Source organism: Sminthopsis crassicaudata, chromosome 5, assembly GCF_048593235.1.
Source record: "Sminthopsis crassicaudata isolate SCR6 chromosome 5, ASM4859323v1, whole genome shotgun sequence".
In the NCBI taxonomy this organism is placed as follows: domain Eukaryota; kingdom Metazoa; phylum Chordata; class Mammalia; order Dasyuromorphia; family Dasyuridae; genus Sminthopsis; species Sminthopsis crassicaudata.
The window spans coordinates 31,081,564-31,100,982 of NC_133621.1; the positions used below are offsets into that span (position 1 = coordinate 31,081,564).

Below are 19,419 nucleotides of genomic sequence, written 5' to 3' on the forward strand. Positions count from 1 at the left end.
TAGAAGTTGGGCACCTGAAATTCTGCAATTCTGCATGCCTAGAGCTTTCCAGTTGCCTTGTAGGCGCTCAATTCAACAGCTTAGACATAAATACAGGTCAGATAATCGCAGAGCTCACATCAAGGGAGCATCAATGAGAATTTGTTCCAGATCAGATAATTTAGAGAGTACTGAAATCTTGGAGGCCCTCCAGCTGGTCCCAGAGATTAAGGAACCACACAACACAACTCCCTCAAGAAAACAGCCACAGAACCAGCCCAGAGGAAAACTAGAAATTTTTGCTCTTGTGCTGGAAGAATGGCAAATTTTTAAAAAGAGCAACACTATAAAGGGCTATTATAGTAGCAGGCATGCCAAAGACATAAACTCAGAATAAGAGAAAGACTCCCAAACATCTACAAACAAAAATATCCTAGAATAACATAGCTTAGGCAAAAACTCAATTGGAACTTCCAAAAGAGATGAAGTAAAATTTGTTTTTAAAAGACATTTAAAATGCTTTTATAAAAAGGAAAAAAATTACAAAAGTGACAGTTATATAAGAAAGAATTGGAACAAGAATGAATAGCTTGGCACAAGGAAAACCTCCCAAGCAACAAACTCCCAGAAAACCTGAATGATGCAAGTAGAAGTCAATGATTTTATAAAACAAAACAAAAAAAACATTAAAATAGTCACAGTACTGACAAAGAAGAAAATATAAAGCATCTCGTAGGAAAAATGACTGATCTAGAAGACTGAGGAGAAAATATTAAGAAACATTGAACTAACTGAACATCACAACTTATAAAAAGCCTAGGCATCCAATTTCAAGAAATTTTTAAAAGAAAACTGCTCAGATTTCTTAGAACCAGAATTTAGTGCAAATAAAAAGAATCCACAGCTATCCCTTGAAAAATAAACCAACATACTTCAAGATGAAAATTCCCAGGTCAAGTACTGAAGGGCCACAATCAGGATTATTCATGATTTAGCAGCTACTACTATAAAGAGTTGAAAATTTTGGAATATAATATTCTAGAAGGCAAAATAGATGGATTTATAGCTAAGAATAATATACCCACAAAACTGAGTATAATAATGTTGAGGGGAAAATGGATCTTTAATGAAATAGAGGATTTCCAAGAATTCCTGATGAAAAGACAGAACTGGATAAAAACTTTGAATTTCAAAAAGAGAAGTTGAGAAATATGAAAAAATAAACATGAATACATGATACTAAAAGACAAAACAAGGATAATATTTACATTAAAATTTGGGGAGAGGATACATGTGCACCTTCAGAACCTTATTATTGAATTCTAGAGGGAATGCAATTCAATGATCACTGGGAATGATTCAAATATGTCTTGATGATCTTAAGGAAAAAAATAGAAAGAGAAAAAAAGAGGGGGTGGGTAGAGGAAGAGAGAAAAAGTTTGGGGAGTTTACAATAAAGGTGAACAAATTGACATCTATACAAACAAGGAAGGGATAGGGGGCAGCTGACACTTGAATATCACTCATTTGGACTAGATCAAAAGAGGGAAAATACACATACAGAGTTGGATACAGAAATAGATTTCACTCACCGGGGAGATGGAAGACAAAAAGGAAGAGTGAGGAAAGGGGAATTGGAAAGATTAATCCTAAGCAAAACAAACACAAAAATATGTATAACTCTATAGGCTAACAAACAATGAGAATCTGAGGTGGGGTATAAATTGGGGGATAACAGCCTGAAAGAAAAATTAGAAATGAATAAACCAGAATATTAATATGCTCAGTACTAAGAGGATCTGGGAACTACTAATGAGTGCTGGCAAAATGCAGTGAAATAGATTGTGGACCATATGTCCTGCTTTCTGGGATCTTATTCAGAGAAAAAACAAAGCTCTCAATGAGGAATTACAAATCACCTCTAAGCTTAGTGTCTCACAGATGTTCCCCTTTCAATTTTCCTTAATCAGGGAGTTTCTCAATGACATGAGAACTAAATCCCTTAAGTCCAAACTCATTGACAGAAACATAGCTTCAATGATCCCATGACTTCAGTGTTTAGCTAAACTAAGCAGTGCCCTTTCCGTTCACAATTTGAATGAATTTTTCTCTCTGGTCTCTTTCTCTCTTTACATTCATGAATTGTTTCCTGCCTCTTCCCTGACTTCTTATGATCATAGATTGGAAGGGAGAGTGAAAAGATTGCTGTCATCTTCCAGGCATTCTGGGGTTCTCTGGGAGATGTTCCTGGCGGGTACAGCCTGCTCTGCTGGGTTAGCAGAAGGCTTCTACCAGATGGCATCATCTGCGCAGTCTGTGCTCGTTGGGGGGAAACTGCCCAGGCAAATTGTGATTCAAGATGTTCCAGCCTGGGATTTTGTAATTCACTTTTAATTTTCATTTAATTTTGATCATGTTCACCATTTAGAAAACTTTAAATCCACCAACTACTCACTGAGTACTATATGTGTTTGGCACTAATTATGATTTAACTTCATTAGACCCGGCCATTTATTTGCTGGGGAACATTCAGGGAAGCCTTAAGAGTTGTAGAAAGGGCATTAGGATTAGGAGTCCAAAAGATAGGGATTCAAAAACTGGCTCTGTGACATACTATAATGTGTGCATTTGGCAATGCATTTCTTTGGGACTCAGTTTCCCTATCTATAAAATGAGGGAATTTGCCTAAAAGTCTCTGATTCCTTGAAAATATAAACAGCTATAATTAGTTTAGCATAGCCAAATGGTGTGTAATACAGTGGGAAAAAAGCAATGACATTCCAGTTTGGAGAGCTGGGTTGATGAATCAAGCAACGGCTGGCCATCTTTTATTTTTATTTAGGAATTATATGGTCAAGTCAGCTTTCAGAACGAATCACTAATTTTTATTTAGTAGTCTATGCCACACTGAAGTTGCTATTAAGTTAGTTAATAAGGATTTATAAAGCACCTACTATATATTGGGCACTGTCATAAGAAGTGAGAATACAAAAATATGCAAGACAGTTCCTCCCCTCAAGAATCTTACAATCAAGTGGGGAAGACGATATTAAACAACTATATGTACAAATAAACAATATGTAGGATAAAGTGGAAATAATCTACAGAATAAAGATACTATGATGAACAAGGACTGAAAACAACTTCCTATAGAATCCCTTCAGAGCAAAAAGAGCTACTTCGGTGCCTTTGCAATTGATCAAACGTTCAATGGTTGAACACGCAAACTCTATTAGTTTATAAGAAATCCATGGAAGGACAGAGGAGGGGAAGAATGCCAAGGAACAAAAGGAAGTAATTATCCTCCCTGCCTCCCTCTCAAACTGAGACCCAAGTTCTGTTTTATTTAGAAGGCCACACAAATACAGATGGTGATTAAATTTGTCTGAACTTGAAGGAAAAATCATTATTGCCATGACTGGTGCTGGGATTCCCTCTTCCCCACAATTAACCATTCTTGCATCAAGGGCTTCTCTTTCAGATTTCCAAGACCATAGAAATTAAGCAAAATTATTCAGCAATAGGTTGTGAACATGTTTAATAAATTAGGCCATCTGTGCAAAAACCAGATTGCTTAATCACAACCCCAGGTCCAGACTGTGGCCCTGGCCCACGTCACTCACGAGTGCCAAAGAAAACTCCTCTGAAGCTGTGAATGCCAAAGGGCCTGAGTGAAAGTGCTCATGGGAAAGGGTCAACATAGTGCTGTATCACAGAGTAGTGGATTATGCACCGAGCTTGGAGACAGGAGGAGGGAGGTTCAAATCCAGAAACAGACACCGGGACAAGTTGCATTTTTCTTTTTTTGTTTGTTTTTGAACAGTAAATGGAGGAGGCAGCAAACCCAGAATGAGATATGTTGCCACCTTAAAGTATCCAAATAAACACAAATGTCACATTTTCTAGGAGAAGACAAAAATCAAGTGTACATATATATGGAAAATAAGCTCATTTGCATCATTTTAATTTTAGAAATTAGGTTTTAGTTTAATTTGAATTTGGCATATGAAGAGATGATTCAATTATTCAAAGTATTATATGATGGGTCATTGAGCAGGATTAACAATCATAACTTTCCATTACCTGAGAGCATTTCAAGGGGAAAATAGGGAGCATTCCAATTCTCCCAATTTCGGAACCTTCCTCCTTTCTTCCCTATTGTTCTTTCAGGCACACACATGTACCTTGCTCTCTTTCTTACCTTCTCCCTTTCCCCTTCATGCAGAAACTTAACTGTCAGATCTCCACCTCATGCCTACCCCCAATTTCTACCTAAGACACTTCTAAACAATTAGAGAAGTGAGAAGAACCCTTCCACTCAAAGGGTTAGCAACCATCACCTTAAAGGTACGGTGTTTTCCAGTGGCACAATGATAGGGACATCCTAATCCAGAAAAGCGTAAATAACTCATGGGCTTACCCTATATGTTTTGAGAAGGTCAGTCATTAGGTCAGGGAGGCTCATCTAACTTCAAGTTGTGGCTAATTCTTCCAGCGAATCCACATAATTGACTAAATTCATTAAATCACAGAATTTCAGACTTATAAGGGACTTGGGGGTGATGTAATAAATGTAGGAGAAATGGTACAAAGAAGTATCATTTCAAAGTAGCCAACAGCATTCATTCTCTGTTTGAAGACCTTTCTTGAGAGAATTTATTAGCTTCCAAAGACGATATATTTCTTTTAGACAGCTCTGTCAGGAGGGGAATGATTCCTAAAAACATCGAGTCTACATTTGCCCATGTGCTTCTAGCTTTGCTCCTATTTCTGCCCTTTAGGACCAATCGGAGCAAATCTAAACCTTCTACTTGACCATTTCTCCTACATTTATTACATCACCCCCAAGTTTTCTCTTCTACAGAATAAGCCCTATCCAGTTTTCTCTGCTCACTCTTCTTTGGATTCAATTCTTCACATCCTGATTGTTATTTTTTAGGTGGCTGGTTGGCTCATTGATGTACTACTAAATGATAATGCTTCAAAACTTAATAAACTCAGCTCAATTCAGCCACCATTTACTATGACTACTGTGTGGTCAGCAGTGGAGATAGGAAGCAAAAAAAAAAGTAAAGAAAAACCAGTCCCTGTTCTTGAAGAGTTTGTATTTATAACAATAAATAAAGTAAAAACAAAATAATTTCCCATGGCTAAGGGAGGATACTCTGAATGATTAAAAGCATGATATGACCTGTCCAGTGGCTATTTTAAAAACATATTTTTGGTAATGATGATGTTGATAATGAAGATGGTAATGATGATGATGATAATTGAGGCAGCTAGATGGGACAATAGAGTGCCAGGCCCATAATCAGAAAAACCTGACTTCAAATCTGGCCTCAAACACTAACAATGTAAGTCTGGGAAGACCACTTGGCCTTTATTTACCTCAGTTTCTATATTTGTAAATGGAAATAATATCACCTACCTCCCAGATTCGTTGTGAGGATTAGAAGACATAATTGTAAAACAGTAAATACAATTAAACATTTAGTAGGTGCCATATAAACGTTAGCTCTTATTAAAGTAATGTGCAATCCTTAAACTGCTTTTATTACTATTTATAGACGAGGAAGTAAACTTGGCCAAAGTTCCATACCAGAAGTGATCAGAATCACAACTTGAAAAAAGGTAAGTTCAGAGGTCTTTTTCCAAAGGCACATTTCTACAGTGATTAGAATGTTAGAATGTATTTTCCCCATAGAACCGAAAAGCAAAATCCAATAAATGACAGGTTCTTAACATAGTTGACCCCAAGCAGAAACAACCATAGTCACCCAGATAATGCCTAATGATGCTTAATTATAGTGTATATAGGAGACTATTAAGTAGAATCTAATTTCCTCTTATAATGTAGATTTTTTAAAAAAAAAATCAACCCAAACTCCAATTTGAGCATCCAGGTTGGGGGCAAAAAAATCTACTTCCAAAAAAGCAATCCAAACTATAGGAGGTCAAGATTCCTTCCTTCCTTGATCCCTTGATCCCTTCCTTCCTTCCTTCCTTCCTTCCTTCCTTCCTTCCTTCCTTCCTTCCTTCCTTCCTTCCTTCCTTCCTTCCTTCCTTCCTTCCTTCCTTCCTTCCTTCCTTCCTTCCTTCCTTCCCTCCCTCCCTCCTTCCCTCCCTTCTTCCTTCCTTCCTCCCTCCCTCCCTCCCTCCCTTCCTTCCTTCCTTCCTTCCTTCCTTCCTTCCTTCCTTCCTTCCTTCCTTCCTTCCTTCCTTCCTTCCTTCCTTCCTTCCTTCCTTCCTTCTTCCCTCCCTCCCTCCTTCCCTCATTCCCTCCTTCCCTTCTTTTCTCCCTCCCTTTCTTCCTCCTCCCTCCCTCCCTCTCTCTTTCCCTCCTTTCCTCCCTCCCTCACCCCCTTTCTTCCTTCCTTCCTTCTTTCTTTCCTCCCTTCCTTCCCTTTATTCTCTTTCTTTGTAGCTTGCATGAAATGCAAGGAGGTAAAAGGGAGAAGAAGAGTGTCCTGAGTGATTGCCCCTGGCAGGGAGATGGTTGCAGATCCTAGGCTAAATACACAAGAGCAGCAGGAAGGAAAGGAGAGGGAGTTTTGATAGCTGTATTGGAGAAAAGAGTCTTTGACCAACATCATCTTTTCTAAGTGTAACTTGGTGTTAGAAAAAAATTCCTCTTTTTTTTTTTCACTAGCTGTGCGACCATAGGAAAGTCATTTCACCTGAGAATGAGTTTTCTCATCTCTAAAATGGGATTAATATTTCCATTATTTTTCTCACAAGTTTGTCTTACGGCAAAGCTTTGCAAACTATAAAGCACCAAAGGATGCTTTCCATGGTAAGCAGTTATCCTTATTACTGTATAAAGGTTGTTTATCACTCAGGTATTCACCAACTGGGAACTGTTTATATATTCCTACACCTACAAACACATATTTCCAGATCTGAAATTTTCCCTTTTAAGTGGAACATCTACTATGCCTTCTAGGATGCAAGCATCCAAGGAAGGTTTAAAGGGAAGCCCCACTTTGGGGATTTTCTTTATTTAATAACAGGTCACCTTTTTTCCTACTAATGTACCAGTCCACTCCCTCCAAAATCCCACCCCCTTGAGGGGAAAATGCTGCCTGCTGGCTGTTTAGCCTGTAAATACAAACTGAAAAGGTCCAGATGCTGCTGAACTGCTGCTGCTTCATTTACAGGACCTGCAGCCTGCCAGGTGATTGGCATATGGCTGCCTCAGAGAGTATCCAGTGGAGTCCAAATACGACCCTCTGCTAGCCAGCTTAACACAGTTGGGAACTCTCTACTGGGTTCAAAATGTTTCATGCTAACGTAAACAGCCTTAGTATCACCTTCTGAGAATTTTCTTTTGGAAGCAGGCTAAATGTGGCCAATTTTAGGCATTCAGTCAGAAAAATTAGTCTCGTTTTCTCATTAATGGAAATTATGGGGTATGCAAGGGTGGCGCATTGTTCTATGTTTTGTTATGGACAGTCTGCTATAAGCAACAGTTTTGGGTGTGTATTTGAAGTTATTTTCATCTCCCAGTTCCTGCTTCCTTTTCTCTCACACTTCATGGACCCTTTAGATCAGCTTCACTGCTTATTCCCTATGTGACACCTCCACAAAATAAATTGTGTTTCCCTTTGCTGTTGAGGAGAGGATGAATTATCTTGCATGTCTTTTTTTTTTCTACTTCCAGCATGACTACTTTTCTAGGGAAAGGAAGGAGGAAGAGAAATAACAAGGAAGATGCTTAATCAGAGGCCCAAAGACTGATGGAAGGTGGACAGAGAATGGGCAATGTCCAAGAGGAATCTAGGTAGATGGTGTATTAGGTAGATGGTCATTAGAAAGAGATCATATGCTATAAGAATATCCTAATATCCTATGTCAGAAATCTCCAGTATAATATGATTTTAGAAAGCTTACTTTGACAAACTTTAATTGAAAAAAAAACCTGGAATTACAATAGGTATAAGAATTCAAAGAAGTTTCAAGTAGTAGTGTTAATATTAAATTTTGATCATACCACCAGATGATCACATAAAGTTTCGTTGGCAAAAAGCTAGCCGTGCCCCTGTGGCTCTCAAAATTTCCCTTAGAACTCTCCTGAGAAGTATCATGTAGGGGAGATTTTTCTACTGCTTAAAAAAAAACCTAGGTTGCAAACAGTTAAAAGGCTCTGAAACTCTGTTGGATATGAAAAGCACTTCACGACAAGCTCTTCCAGAGAACACTTTTTTTTAGTGCCAGAAGAATATTTAAAAATGCATGACTGACAAACAAAAATATCTGCCAGTTCTGGATGTAAGTGAAAGCTGATGGCAAGAAGTGATATCTGAATCCTGAAATACACAGTTTTCTGGGAAGCAATGATCTCTGCGAGGTGCTGAGATAATCATGTGTGCTAATGTGCACACCTCCATGCAGACTCCTATTGGAAAGAGGAATATGTGAGATCTCAGAGAAGAATTTTAAATGACTAAGTAATCTGTGATACAATTTCAAGAAATCACTTTGTAAGAGTCTAATTTTAGTTTAGCCTGAATATAGGAGTACTAAGAACAAATTTCAAATCAATTCAGCCATTAAGATATCCTTTTTTGGGGGGTTGTTCAGAGAATATAATTAACAACAACAAAATGTATCTGTTTTTTGTATTTTCAGAGAAGCATTACATGCAATTTGAAAAGCAAGGGGTGAAAACCAAATGTCAAACAACAGAGGGATGGTTGTCAATTGTGGTACATTAACATAATGGAGTATTCTAATGCCATTAAGGGTGACAAGCATGAGAAATAAAAAAAATTTTTTTCAAAGATTTTTTTTTATAAAATAAAGCAAATCAGGAAGAAAAGAATACAAATGTGGATGATGGCTGAATAATAAATTGAAAGGTAGCAGTGTTTGTGGTTAAAGAAGCCAAGCTATCTGATGGGAAACTGAGGGACTGGCTAAAATTTGTTTTGGTTATTTATGCCTTGAAATGAGTTAAAATTTAAATAGTTGCTAATTAATCAGAATGCATTTTTGTTCCAGGAGCCATATAGGCATAGAAACTAACAAAGACAAAAAGGAAACAGCTTTTGCCCTGGAGTTTCCATTCTATGAGGAAAAAAAATGCCATGTACACAGGTAAATAATTATACATTACATTTCAAGTAATTTCTCATTAAATAAGCTAAGGGGTATTCGATGTTATTAATGACATTTTTAAGAAATAAAAATATTTCTTTTTATATAAATTTGCATCCATTTTGAATGCAAGAAACAATCTCAAACCACAGAAGTCTATTCACTACAATCAGGGGCATTTTTTTTTAAGCAAAGGGAAAAAAAGCATTAAAATTTAGAACTAGAAGAGACTCTATAGGTCACCTACTCTAAACCTTTCACTTTTACAGATGAAGGAACTGAATTACAGAGAGCTTACATGACTTGCCAGTCACACAGCTAATAAATCTGGGGTTATATATGACCCCCATCCAGCACCCAATCTCCTACTCTGACTACCTCAAGACAATTCTTAACATGGTGTTCATAGACTTTATATACACAAAACTCATCTTGTATCTAGCAAGAAAAGTTGTAGTCAGAAATTCTCAGTCCCCAGAGACTGATTGAGGATGTTTCTACCTAGATGAATAGGTGGTTCAGAAGATTGGGCAATGGGTTGAAGGTAGGGTGTTCACATTCTCAGATACTTAGTAGCTATACGAACTGGGTGATTCTACTGGTTCTTAGTTTCCTTATTTACAAAAGGCAGTTGAATTGGAAGAACTCTTCTATCTTGAAATCAATTAAAATTTAAAATTTAATTTGTATGCATGAGTTAAATCTATGATCCTACATAGACATCAGATTGTACTTCATGTGTTGGGACAAGACACTCAAGAGATCTTATATTGTATCTTTTGTCATGCAACAGAGATGAGTTGTTTTGGATTTTTATATGTTAGATCATCCTTTCCCTCCAAGTTAAGACCTTACAGTGTCCAGAGAGGAAATCAGGAAAATTCAAGTGAATCTTGGCTTCTGACACTCCACAAGTCTGGTTCACCTCTCACCCATTTGACTGCTCAAGCAAAAAAGAGCTGAACTTCCTGATGATTCCTTGCATCTGTGATCAGAGTGCATCCTTTCTGTCCATTCTGCATTATTTATCACTGAAGGGAGGTGATATTCCAGGAGAGACTTATGTAGACTGTGATATTCATGATGGTAAATTTTGTCTGGAGAGCAGTGAGCAATAAAAAGTAAGATTTGTTCATTTTAACAAAACAAAACAAAACCCTAAAACAGGATAAATCTCTTTTCCTCAGATATACTAAGAGATAAGCTCAGATGTACAATGAATGACAGCAAGCATCCTCACACAACAGATCTGGAAAACTACTTGACAAGAATAATGATTCTGGAGTCAGGGATCTGGATTCCAATTATGTTTCTGATATTTTCTACTGGTGTGATTTTGGGCAAGTAACTTAATCTCACTGGAACTCAGTTTCTTACAAAATGGGAAGCTTTTGCTCAATGATCTTCAAGTCCTTTCCAACACAATGAGCCCATGATCTCATCCAAACTATATTACACGTAGGGATGAATTTTGAAATAGAATATCTCTCATCTTGGACAAATGTAATACAACTAGGAGGGAACTTCCTCTGGTGAATCAGATCATAGTCTACTCTTGCCAATTTACCTCAAGAGATTACAATCCAGGCTATTTTAGAACCCTTCTCTAGAGGATTATCCAATAAGCTGAAGGCCTTACTCGGTGTCTATTAATTTTAAAGGGATCTATTATATTTTCTCCAATCTTGCATGACTGACCCATTTCTGTTTCCAGCCATATTTGTCAAAAATAAGATCTTTCATATCACTTCTCTTGTTCCGTAATGGGAAGAAGCTGTGGCTTCCTGATCCCTCCATTCCTATTACTTTCCATTCTGTTGAAATTTTGTATCAGAGAGAAGGAATCATATGTGGATTATGAATTGATTCCACAGAAGCCACTATGAAAAAGACTCTTCTCCAGTCTTCCAGAAGACTTTCCTTTGAGGATATTTTCTGCTCACATCTCCCTCGAATGCCTTGTTATGATGTGGAGATGGATTTGACTTCTCAAAAACTATGGCAGTGGCTATTACCAATGGTGGTGGCTATTACTAGACTGAAAAAAAATTGTCTAGTAAATACTTGGTGATCAACTTTATATTTGTTTTCTAAAAATCAGCTTTAATAAGTTCTCGGAAGCTCATCATAGGTCAGAGGCAGGGTAATGAATTTTTTAGCCCCTCTAGTTCTAAGATATGGGGAGTCATGATTTGCATTAATGGAGTACCTACATAGAAGAACTCTCAGATTCATATAAGATTGAAATATTAAGAGAATGCTGAGCTTACAAAGGGGAGCAAGGCAGTACCATGGATAGAAGACTAGGCTTGGAATCAGGAATATCTGAATAAGTCACTCAACTCCTATTTGACTTAGTTCCTCATATATAAAATGGGATCACACCGGAGAAGGAAATGGCAAGCCACTTTATTAAGAAAACTCTTTTTGGAATTATGTAGAGTTGGATATAACTGAATGACTGAACAACAATTAAGAATATACTAATTGAGAGAGCTGTTTTATGTCTCAAAGAAGGCCATGATGAGGAGCACTCGGCTCCTTCAAAACTAGAAAAAATATACTATTTAAAAAAGTAAAATCCCATCCTTAGGGAACTCATGAAAGTGTTTGGAGTGGTACAATGAGCTTGTCATCACTCCTTAGGCATAAGCAGCAATCCTTTTTATTTTGAGATATAACTTAATCCAAGAACAATTTTATGATATATGAAGCCAAAACTCCAGGGAGAATTAGTCTCATGATGAATATGTCAAAGAATTATACCAATGTTTCTTTGAGAGGAGAAAATGTAAATGCAGATCATTAGAATGAATAGTCTACAGACATCAGGCTAGTCATCTTTTCACCTGGCCACATCTATTCATCACTATGAGATACTGCTTCATTTTTTTTACCTGTACTTGGTATATTAGAGATACTTATAATCAATTTTGATTGAATCTTAAAAGGCTACTTTTTTCTTCATCTATTCCCCATTTTACATTTTTGAATACCATCACCTTTCCTTGTTTTCAGAAACAAAAAATGCGGTAACAAGTTTGGAGACACGGCTTCTTAAAAACAATAAATCAATTTAATTAAAGACAAGCTGTCCTCAAAATCTGAAATTTCTAGCAATTAAAGCTAAATTACATTATCACGATTAAAAATTAGAGTTTAAAACTCCACTAAGACTTTTAGAATTACCTTATAAACTAAACTAAATATAAACTCAATATCTACTGGATATAGAACACACGGGAGAGAAATGAAATTTAGGAAGAAAACCAAGGTCCTTGTCCTTTTGGAGTTTATATTCTAGGAGGGGTAAGTCACAAGCATAAATAATCATAATATGTAATAATATATAATAAGGGCATTGCAGAACTGTAAATAAAATGTTATGTGGGGTTTGGGGGTGGAGAAAAGTCATTATAAGTAAGTGGAGATGATGGCTGCAATAGAAGGAAGGGAAGTTTCCATGGATACAGTTACTGTTGAGTAGGGTTTGAATGGATAGCGAGGAATTCAATGGGCAGGGAGAATGTCACATTGGCATTAGGAAAATCAGTAGCAAAGGTAAAGAAGAGGGAAAATATGGAGGGGGAAATATGTGGGAAGACAAAATAACATGGTACAACAGAAAATAAAGATGAACTTTCAATCAAAGGCCCTGAGTTCAAACACTTTACTTTGCCATTTTATACCAACTTGGACATGAAAAAAAAATCAATTTTTCTGGGACTTAGTGCCTTAAAATGTAAAATAAAAATGAATTAATTGACCCAAAAAGTCCCTTTAAGATCTAGAATTATAATTCTACAAATAGCAGGCAATTTTGGAAAAGTAGGATGGGTCAAAAGAGTAAATGGCTTTGAAGGTCAGTAAATAGTTTCATCTCCACCCTTGTGACTCACCAATGAGTTTGAAGTCCATAGATTACCCATGATCTTGTTTAGCCCATTTGGGAGACAGTTTTACTAAAATGTGGATGCTACATATGCTAAGGCTTCTTGGAGTCATAGGTGAGAGTTGGGTGAGTTGTGGGCACCAAAAGTGGACAGGAAAAGGACTCAGCAAGACCTCATCCTAGAGGTCATACCATATATCCCCAAGAGAAATACAGTATAAATGAGTGATAATCTTAAAAGAAAAAAAAAAACTAGAAGAGGCTGTAGGGGAGAGGAATGGGAAAGACCTCCTTTAGAAATGGTATTTGAGCAGAGAAATCAAAGGACAGCAGAGAAATCAAGGTAGCGGTGAGGAGAGAGACCATTTTAGATCTAGAGAGCAAAAAGCAAAGAGTCAGTAGACAGTATCAATTACAAGTGAGTGCAAGAAATCTGGTATCATTTTGTCCTAGAATATGAGAAAAAGAATGAATAGTAAGGAGTCTGGAAAGGTAGCAAGGTTCCTACAACAACTAGGGATTATATTGCAAAGCTCTACTGAGATTCTTTTGGGATCATAAGAAGGGCATACATGCACACATATTAGTAAGGGGATACATATGGAGAACATATACACATGTACACATACTTCTATATCAAGATATGGATGTTATTTTCTCTATTAGAATATGAAATCCCTAAGAGACTAATTTTTTTTCTGTTGTATCTCCAGAACTTAGCAATGTATCTGGCAGGTAGTAGGTATTTCATAAATACTTGGTGACCTTCTGCAAGAGGAGAAAAAAGGAATGAATACACGTAGCCCTACATATCTCACTTGGATGATTCCTTCATGCCTTTTTCCAATTTGTCCTGTGGATGCTAACTATTTCATGTGATAAAAAACAAGAGGTATAACAAGTGTTCTGAGTGTTCCTACAAATACAAAACTAAATATGCCAGAAATGGAAGATAGCAACACAAGTATGGCAACACATCGCCTACGTGGAACTCAGCTCTCTGGAAGTCTTACCTAGCTCAAAGGAGATAACAGATGTAAAGTACTTAGTAAACCCTAAAGTGCTACTTGAATGTTATCTATTATTGGGAAGATGATGATGAGACCAGCCAAGAATAGAAATGATTTCCTTTGAGTTCAAAATAAATGAATGGAATGAAATGGAAAAAAATAAAAACTTGTTATGTGTCAGGCACTATCCTAAGTTATAAAGGAACAGATATCTAAGCAAAACAGTAATTGCCCTCAAGGAGCTTACTTTTTTATTTATTTATTTTTATTTTTTTTTATTTATTTTTTATTTTTTTTAGGCAATTGGGTTAAGTGATTTGCCCAGGGTCACATAGCTAGGGTTAGGGTTAAGTGTCTGAGTTCAGACTTGAACTCAGGTGCTCTGACTTCAGGGCTAATGCTCTATACACTGTACCACCTAGCTGCCCTCAAAGAGTTTCCATTCTAATAGAAAGATACAGCAATATAGGGCAGTGATGACCAGAAAGACTTAACAGGTTGGAAGGATTTGAAGTGGAACAATGAGAATAATTTCAGGAACAATGCTGGTATCACTTTTATTATTGTTCCACACCTGTAAAAGAGGGGAGCAGGAGAAGGATGCATGCTTGGTGGCAAGGTAGTAGTGAAAAAATGGCCAGGGATTTTATCTTTACAACATCCTAGAAGGACGATGTTGTTATTGTGCTCATTTTGCAGATAAGGGAAATTGAGGCTGAAGGAAACTAAATGATTGTGGCAAGCATTAGTGACAGGATATGAACATAGGTCCTCTGGCCCTCATTCTTTCTTCTGTACCTTATGATAGCCTTTTTTGATACACTGAGATGAGAATATATCAGTATTTTTAGCTTGTTATATTACAAAAGGTTGTTTGGGTGATATGCAGTCATTTTAATAATTCATCATAAATTTAAAATATCATTTTCAGGCAAATTAAATTTTGTCCACCAACAGAAAAACAAATGAGTTTGCACTAAAATCAATTTGATCAAGTTTAATGGAAGAAGTTGGTGAAGAAAATTTGTTCAAATCTGCCCAGACAGAAATGCATATTAGTCTGTTCTGTGATTAAGGCCATCCAGAAAAACTAAATATAGGCAAGCATTAGAAACCTACACAGTGTGGAAAATGCACAATTAGCATGAGACCAAAGCAGTGGCAGCTTTTTTTCTCTTTGACCTACACAAATATTTTGTACATTATAATTAATTTTCCTATGAGGATTAACAGCAATGTTGATATTGCCAGGGTAAAGAAGTGTAATTTATCATTGCTCTAGATGATATAATTCTCTTTTTACATACATATATATGTATACATACATACATATATATATATATATATATATATATATATATATATATATACAGACACACATATATATATACATATATACATATATATGTGTCACTTCCACATATATCACTTCCACATTGACTTGTCCTTGAACATAATCTTTACTGCATCATTTAATGGGCAGATTGCCATTCCCAAAATTTGTCCAAAAATTTTGCTAACTTTTTGGTTTCTCCAGTCAAAGGTGGGGGAGAGAAAAGACTTGATAGTAAACGCTAATAACTTATTTGTTAAAACACTGAAATTTCCATTTCAAAAAAATTTCATTATTCCATTCATATTCCTCCCTCAATATAACTCAGTGGTCCTCAGACTTTTTAAACAGGGGGCCAGTTCCCTGTCCCTCAGACTGTGGGAGGGCCGGACTAGAGTAAAAACAAAAGCCCACACTCTGCCTCCGCCCCTCAGCCATAACCGGCAGGCCCCATAAAAGTTCTCAGCGGGCCACATCTGGCCTACAGCCCGTAGTTTGAGAACTCCTGATATAGACAATACTGTATAAATCTTTTATAATATGGAAATACATTATATAATATTTGGATTATATTAGTAGAATGAAGATTAATTTCACATCAAATTTGCTTCTTTCTAGCTAATTGCCCATGGATAGATTTTACTCTGGGACTTATTTTCTGCAAAATAAAGAGATTACAGGGCTTTTAAAACTTTTTCTACTCCTGACCCCTTTTTGCTTGAGTAAATTTTATGTGACACCAGGTATATAAAATAGGTATATAAATCAAACATTGACTGATAATAAACCAAAATTCTGTGACCCTTCACATTCATTTATATGATCTCATATGGGATTATGGCCCACAATTTTTAGGAAGTTTTGGAAAAGATGATATTTTAGATTCCTCCGAACTCTATTACTATGCTCATTCAGATACTGTCAAAGATACTTGGTAGCTGTGTGATTTTGGTACAAGTCATTTTTTTAGTCTCAGTTTTCTCATTTGTAAAATGGGGATAATAATAGCACCTTACAGAATTGTGAAGATCAACTGAGATAACTCATGTAAAGTGCTTTACAAATCTTAAAGCAAAACATAAACATTATCTAATAATAATGATGATGATGATAATGAATATTGCTCACACTTTCAGCAATTGGTACTCGTTAATATGGTCTCTGATCCCCTAAATTATTCTGGCTTGCATTCTTCATATGCTCCCCACCTTATCATATAATGTCCTTCCTAAAATGTGTCCCTCCAAACTGAATCATCACACTCTAGATGTATTTTGTATAAATTATAGAGATATTATGATATGCCTCCATTTGACTGTGTTTCTTTTAAGGGAACCCATGCATTAGCCTTTTTTTGAGCTTCCATAGCATCCTGCTGATTTGTTTGAGAATGTAACTAATTAAACCCTCCATTTTTTCACACATCAATTTATTGGTTCATCATGTATCTTATATTTGACCAAAATGTAAGATTTAATCTTTTTTTTTTCCTGTGAAATTTCATCTTATCATTTGGGCTCACCCATATAATCCATAGATAGAGATTTATATATAGATATAGATATAGATATATAGCCCATATAGAGAGAGATTTCTTAGGGGAATTCTTCCTCTAACATTCAGATGTTATCTTCCATTGCTATCATTGTATCATCTGCCGATTTGATGACTCATTGAAATTCTTTAAAAACAACCATCAATAAATTTTCACAGAAGAAGCCATAAAAGACATCTGTGGCTGTGAAAAATAAAAGCCAACACAATCTACCAAAATATGAACAGAACAAGTCATTAACTTAACACATGGAGAGAATTCTAGGATTGGTACGGTGCCTAGTACAGATATTCTGAATTATGAATCTCGGAATGGAGGCCTGTTGTAATTACCATTAGCCCAATCCCTAACATGTAAAATGGAAATTTAGGTGGTGCCATTTTTCTGCCAGAAAATAGATTTGAGGTTCAAAGCATAAGGCCAAAAAAATAAAAGTCCACTGGAAAAACCCCATGAGAAGCCTGATGTTGCTATGGAAATGGAACCCTAATAACTAACAAAACAGACAGAATCATAAGTAACAAAACAGAGGTCCTGGGCTTCATGAAGACAAATAGCCACCTAAAGTCACTGAAGCACGATTGCTTTTACTCAATCTGGGCCATATCACTCTTTCTGCACTTGACAGCACATCCACCTTGTGGTTGCTAAACAATATTATGTTTGCTCTGGTATGCCTTTCAACAACCATTTTTATTAAATCATCTGTCTCTCTGACACATCTAATGAAATCATGTTTGTGATCAGCTTAAGAAGCAAAGGAACACATATTTTGACAGCTAAGATGCATGTAGAAACTGAAACGTGTGTCTGCCATATAATTTTCCGTCTATGATATCTTCAACGCCCAAATCATACTTCTTCCTTTCTTTTTTGCCTTTGACTCATTTTCTGCATAGTCAGGAATTAGAAGACCCTATGACATAATACTATTTGTAACTGTATCTGTAGGCAGCTAGGTGGTACAATGTGGGTAGAGTTCTGGATTTAGAGTTAGGAAGACTAAGTTCTAATCCTTTCTCTACTTATATGGCCTTATACAAGACATATAACCTCTGTCTATCTCCTTATCTATAAACTGGAAATGAAAATAACTGTTTCATAGAGTTATTGTGAAGATAAAATGAAATAATATTTGTAAAACTGAACTGCAAATGCATTATATAAATTCTAGCTATTATTATTATTAGTTACATTTCTCGTTCATCTCTACAGATTCTTATTATTTCTTCTTATCTACTTACACTTAGAGATTGTTGTTTAAAACACACACACATATATATATGTGTGTGTGTGTGTATGTGTATGTGTGTATATATATATATATATATATATATATATATATATATATATATATATATATATATATATATATATATATACTTTGACAACCATCTATTACAAGCCGGCATGATGATAAACATACCTACCACTTAATTTGCTATACATATTTCTTTCTTTTTTACTTTACTTACTTATTATGCTAGGCAACTGAAATTAAGTGACTTGCATAAAATCACTCAGCTACGAAGTGTTAAGTGTCTGGGGTAAGATTTGAACTCTGATCTTCCTGACTTCAGATCCACTGTACCATCTAGCTGCCCCTATTCCTAATTTTGTAGAAGCCACATATATCCATTTCACTGGTTAAATGTCTTGGGGAAAGAAGCTGCAAGTCTTTTCACATATCAGCACATAAAACAGAGAAGAAAAAGGAGCTGAAATCAATTGTAAAGAATATTTTTTGTAGAAGGCAAATGAAAAACTACAATCATTGTGTCTGGCTATTTATTTAATCACTTAAATAGTGACTAAATCCTTCCATCCAGTGTAATTAGTTGTTATTTGAAGAGGGGTCCCCACATCTGTTTTTCTGGTGATAAATGAAACCAGGCATTCTTATCAGGTCCATGACGTTAATGAAAATTGTAGATGTATTAAAATACTTACATCGCTCTCATGACCTTCACGAAGGTTGTATGTGAGATCATGCTGAATATCTTCCACAAATTTGTGAGCATATTCTGGGTAAAGGTCTAACACTTCAAAGAGTCCTTTGAGGATAATGCATTGGAGATCACAGTAGGTAAGCGCCTTCACATCTGCATTCGTTTTAATAACTTGGTCCTTAATTGAGAGGTTTGCTCCAATTAAATCTCCTTTCCCTAAAACACATGAAAGGGGGGGGGGGAAAGGCAGAGGGATGAAAAAATCTTAGACAAAACTCAGACTTCGAACTGTCAACCTTCAATGCCCTGGAATCAATCTAAATATTAAAGAAGGTTTTTTCTCCTTACTGCATAAGAACACAGTATAGAGAAACAAAAAGGTCAGAGTTCTACCTGTGGTCCTTACAAGGTTTATTAAGAAGTCCTAAGAGTCACTTGGTCAAAGAAAATGAACAAAACATTTATAGAAAAAACATTGTAAATCATCATGTACTAAATAGAAAAAGGTCCCAAATTGTCATGATGTGATAAATGCAAATTAAAGCTCTGGGGTTTCATCTCACAAATCTTCAAAATGACAAAGATAAAGATGGAGAAGTTGTAGC

The 19,419-nt window shown here is 36.1% G+C and overlaps 1 protein-coding gene across 1 annotated transcript in view; it reads right to left on the minus strand.

Moving 5' to 3' along the window:
• Window positions 1–19,419, minus strand: part of KCNH8 (potassium voltage-gated channel subfamily H member 8) — a 384,094-nt gene that overhangs the window by 55,606 nt on the left and 309,069 nt on the right. Inside the window, exon 11 of the mRNA XM_074269414.1 lies at window positions 18,816–19,030. Within this exon, the coding sequence (XP_074125515.1) occupies window positions 18,816–19,030 (215 nt within the window). The remainder of the gene's footprint in view (window positions 1–18,815; window positions 19,031–19,419) is intronic.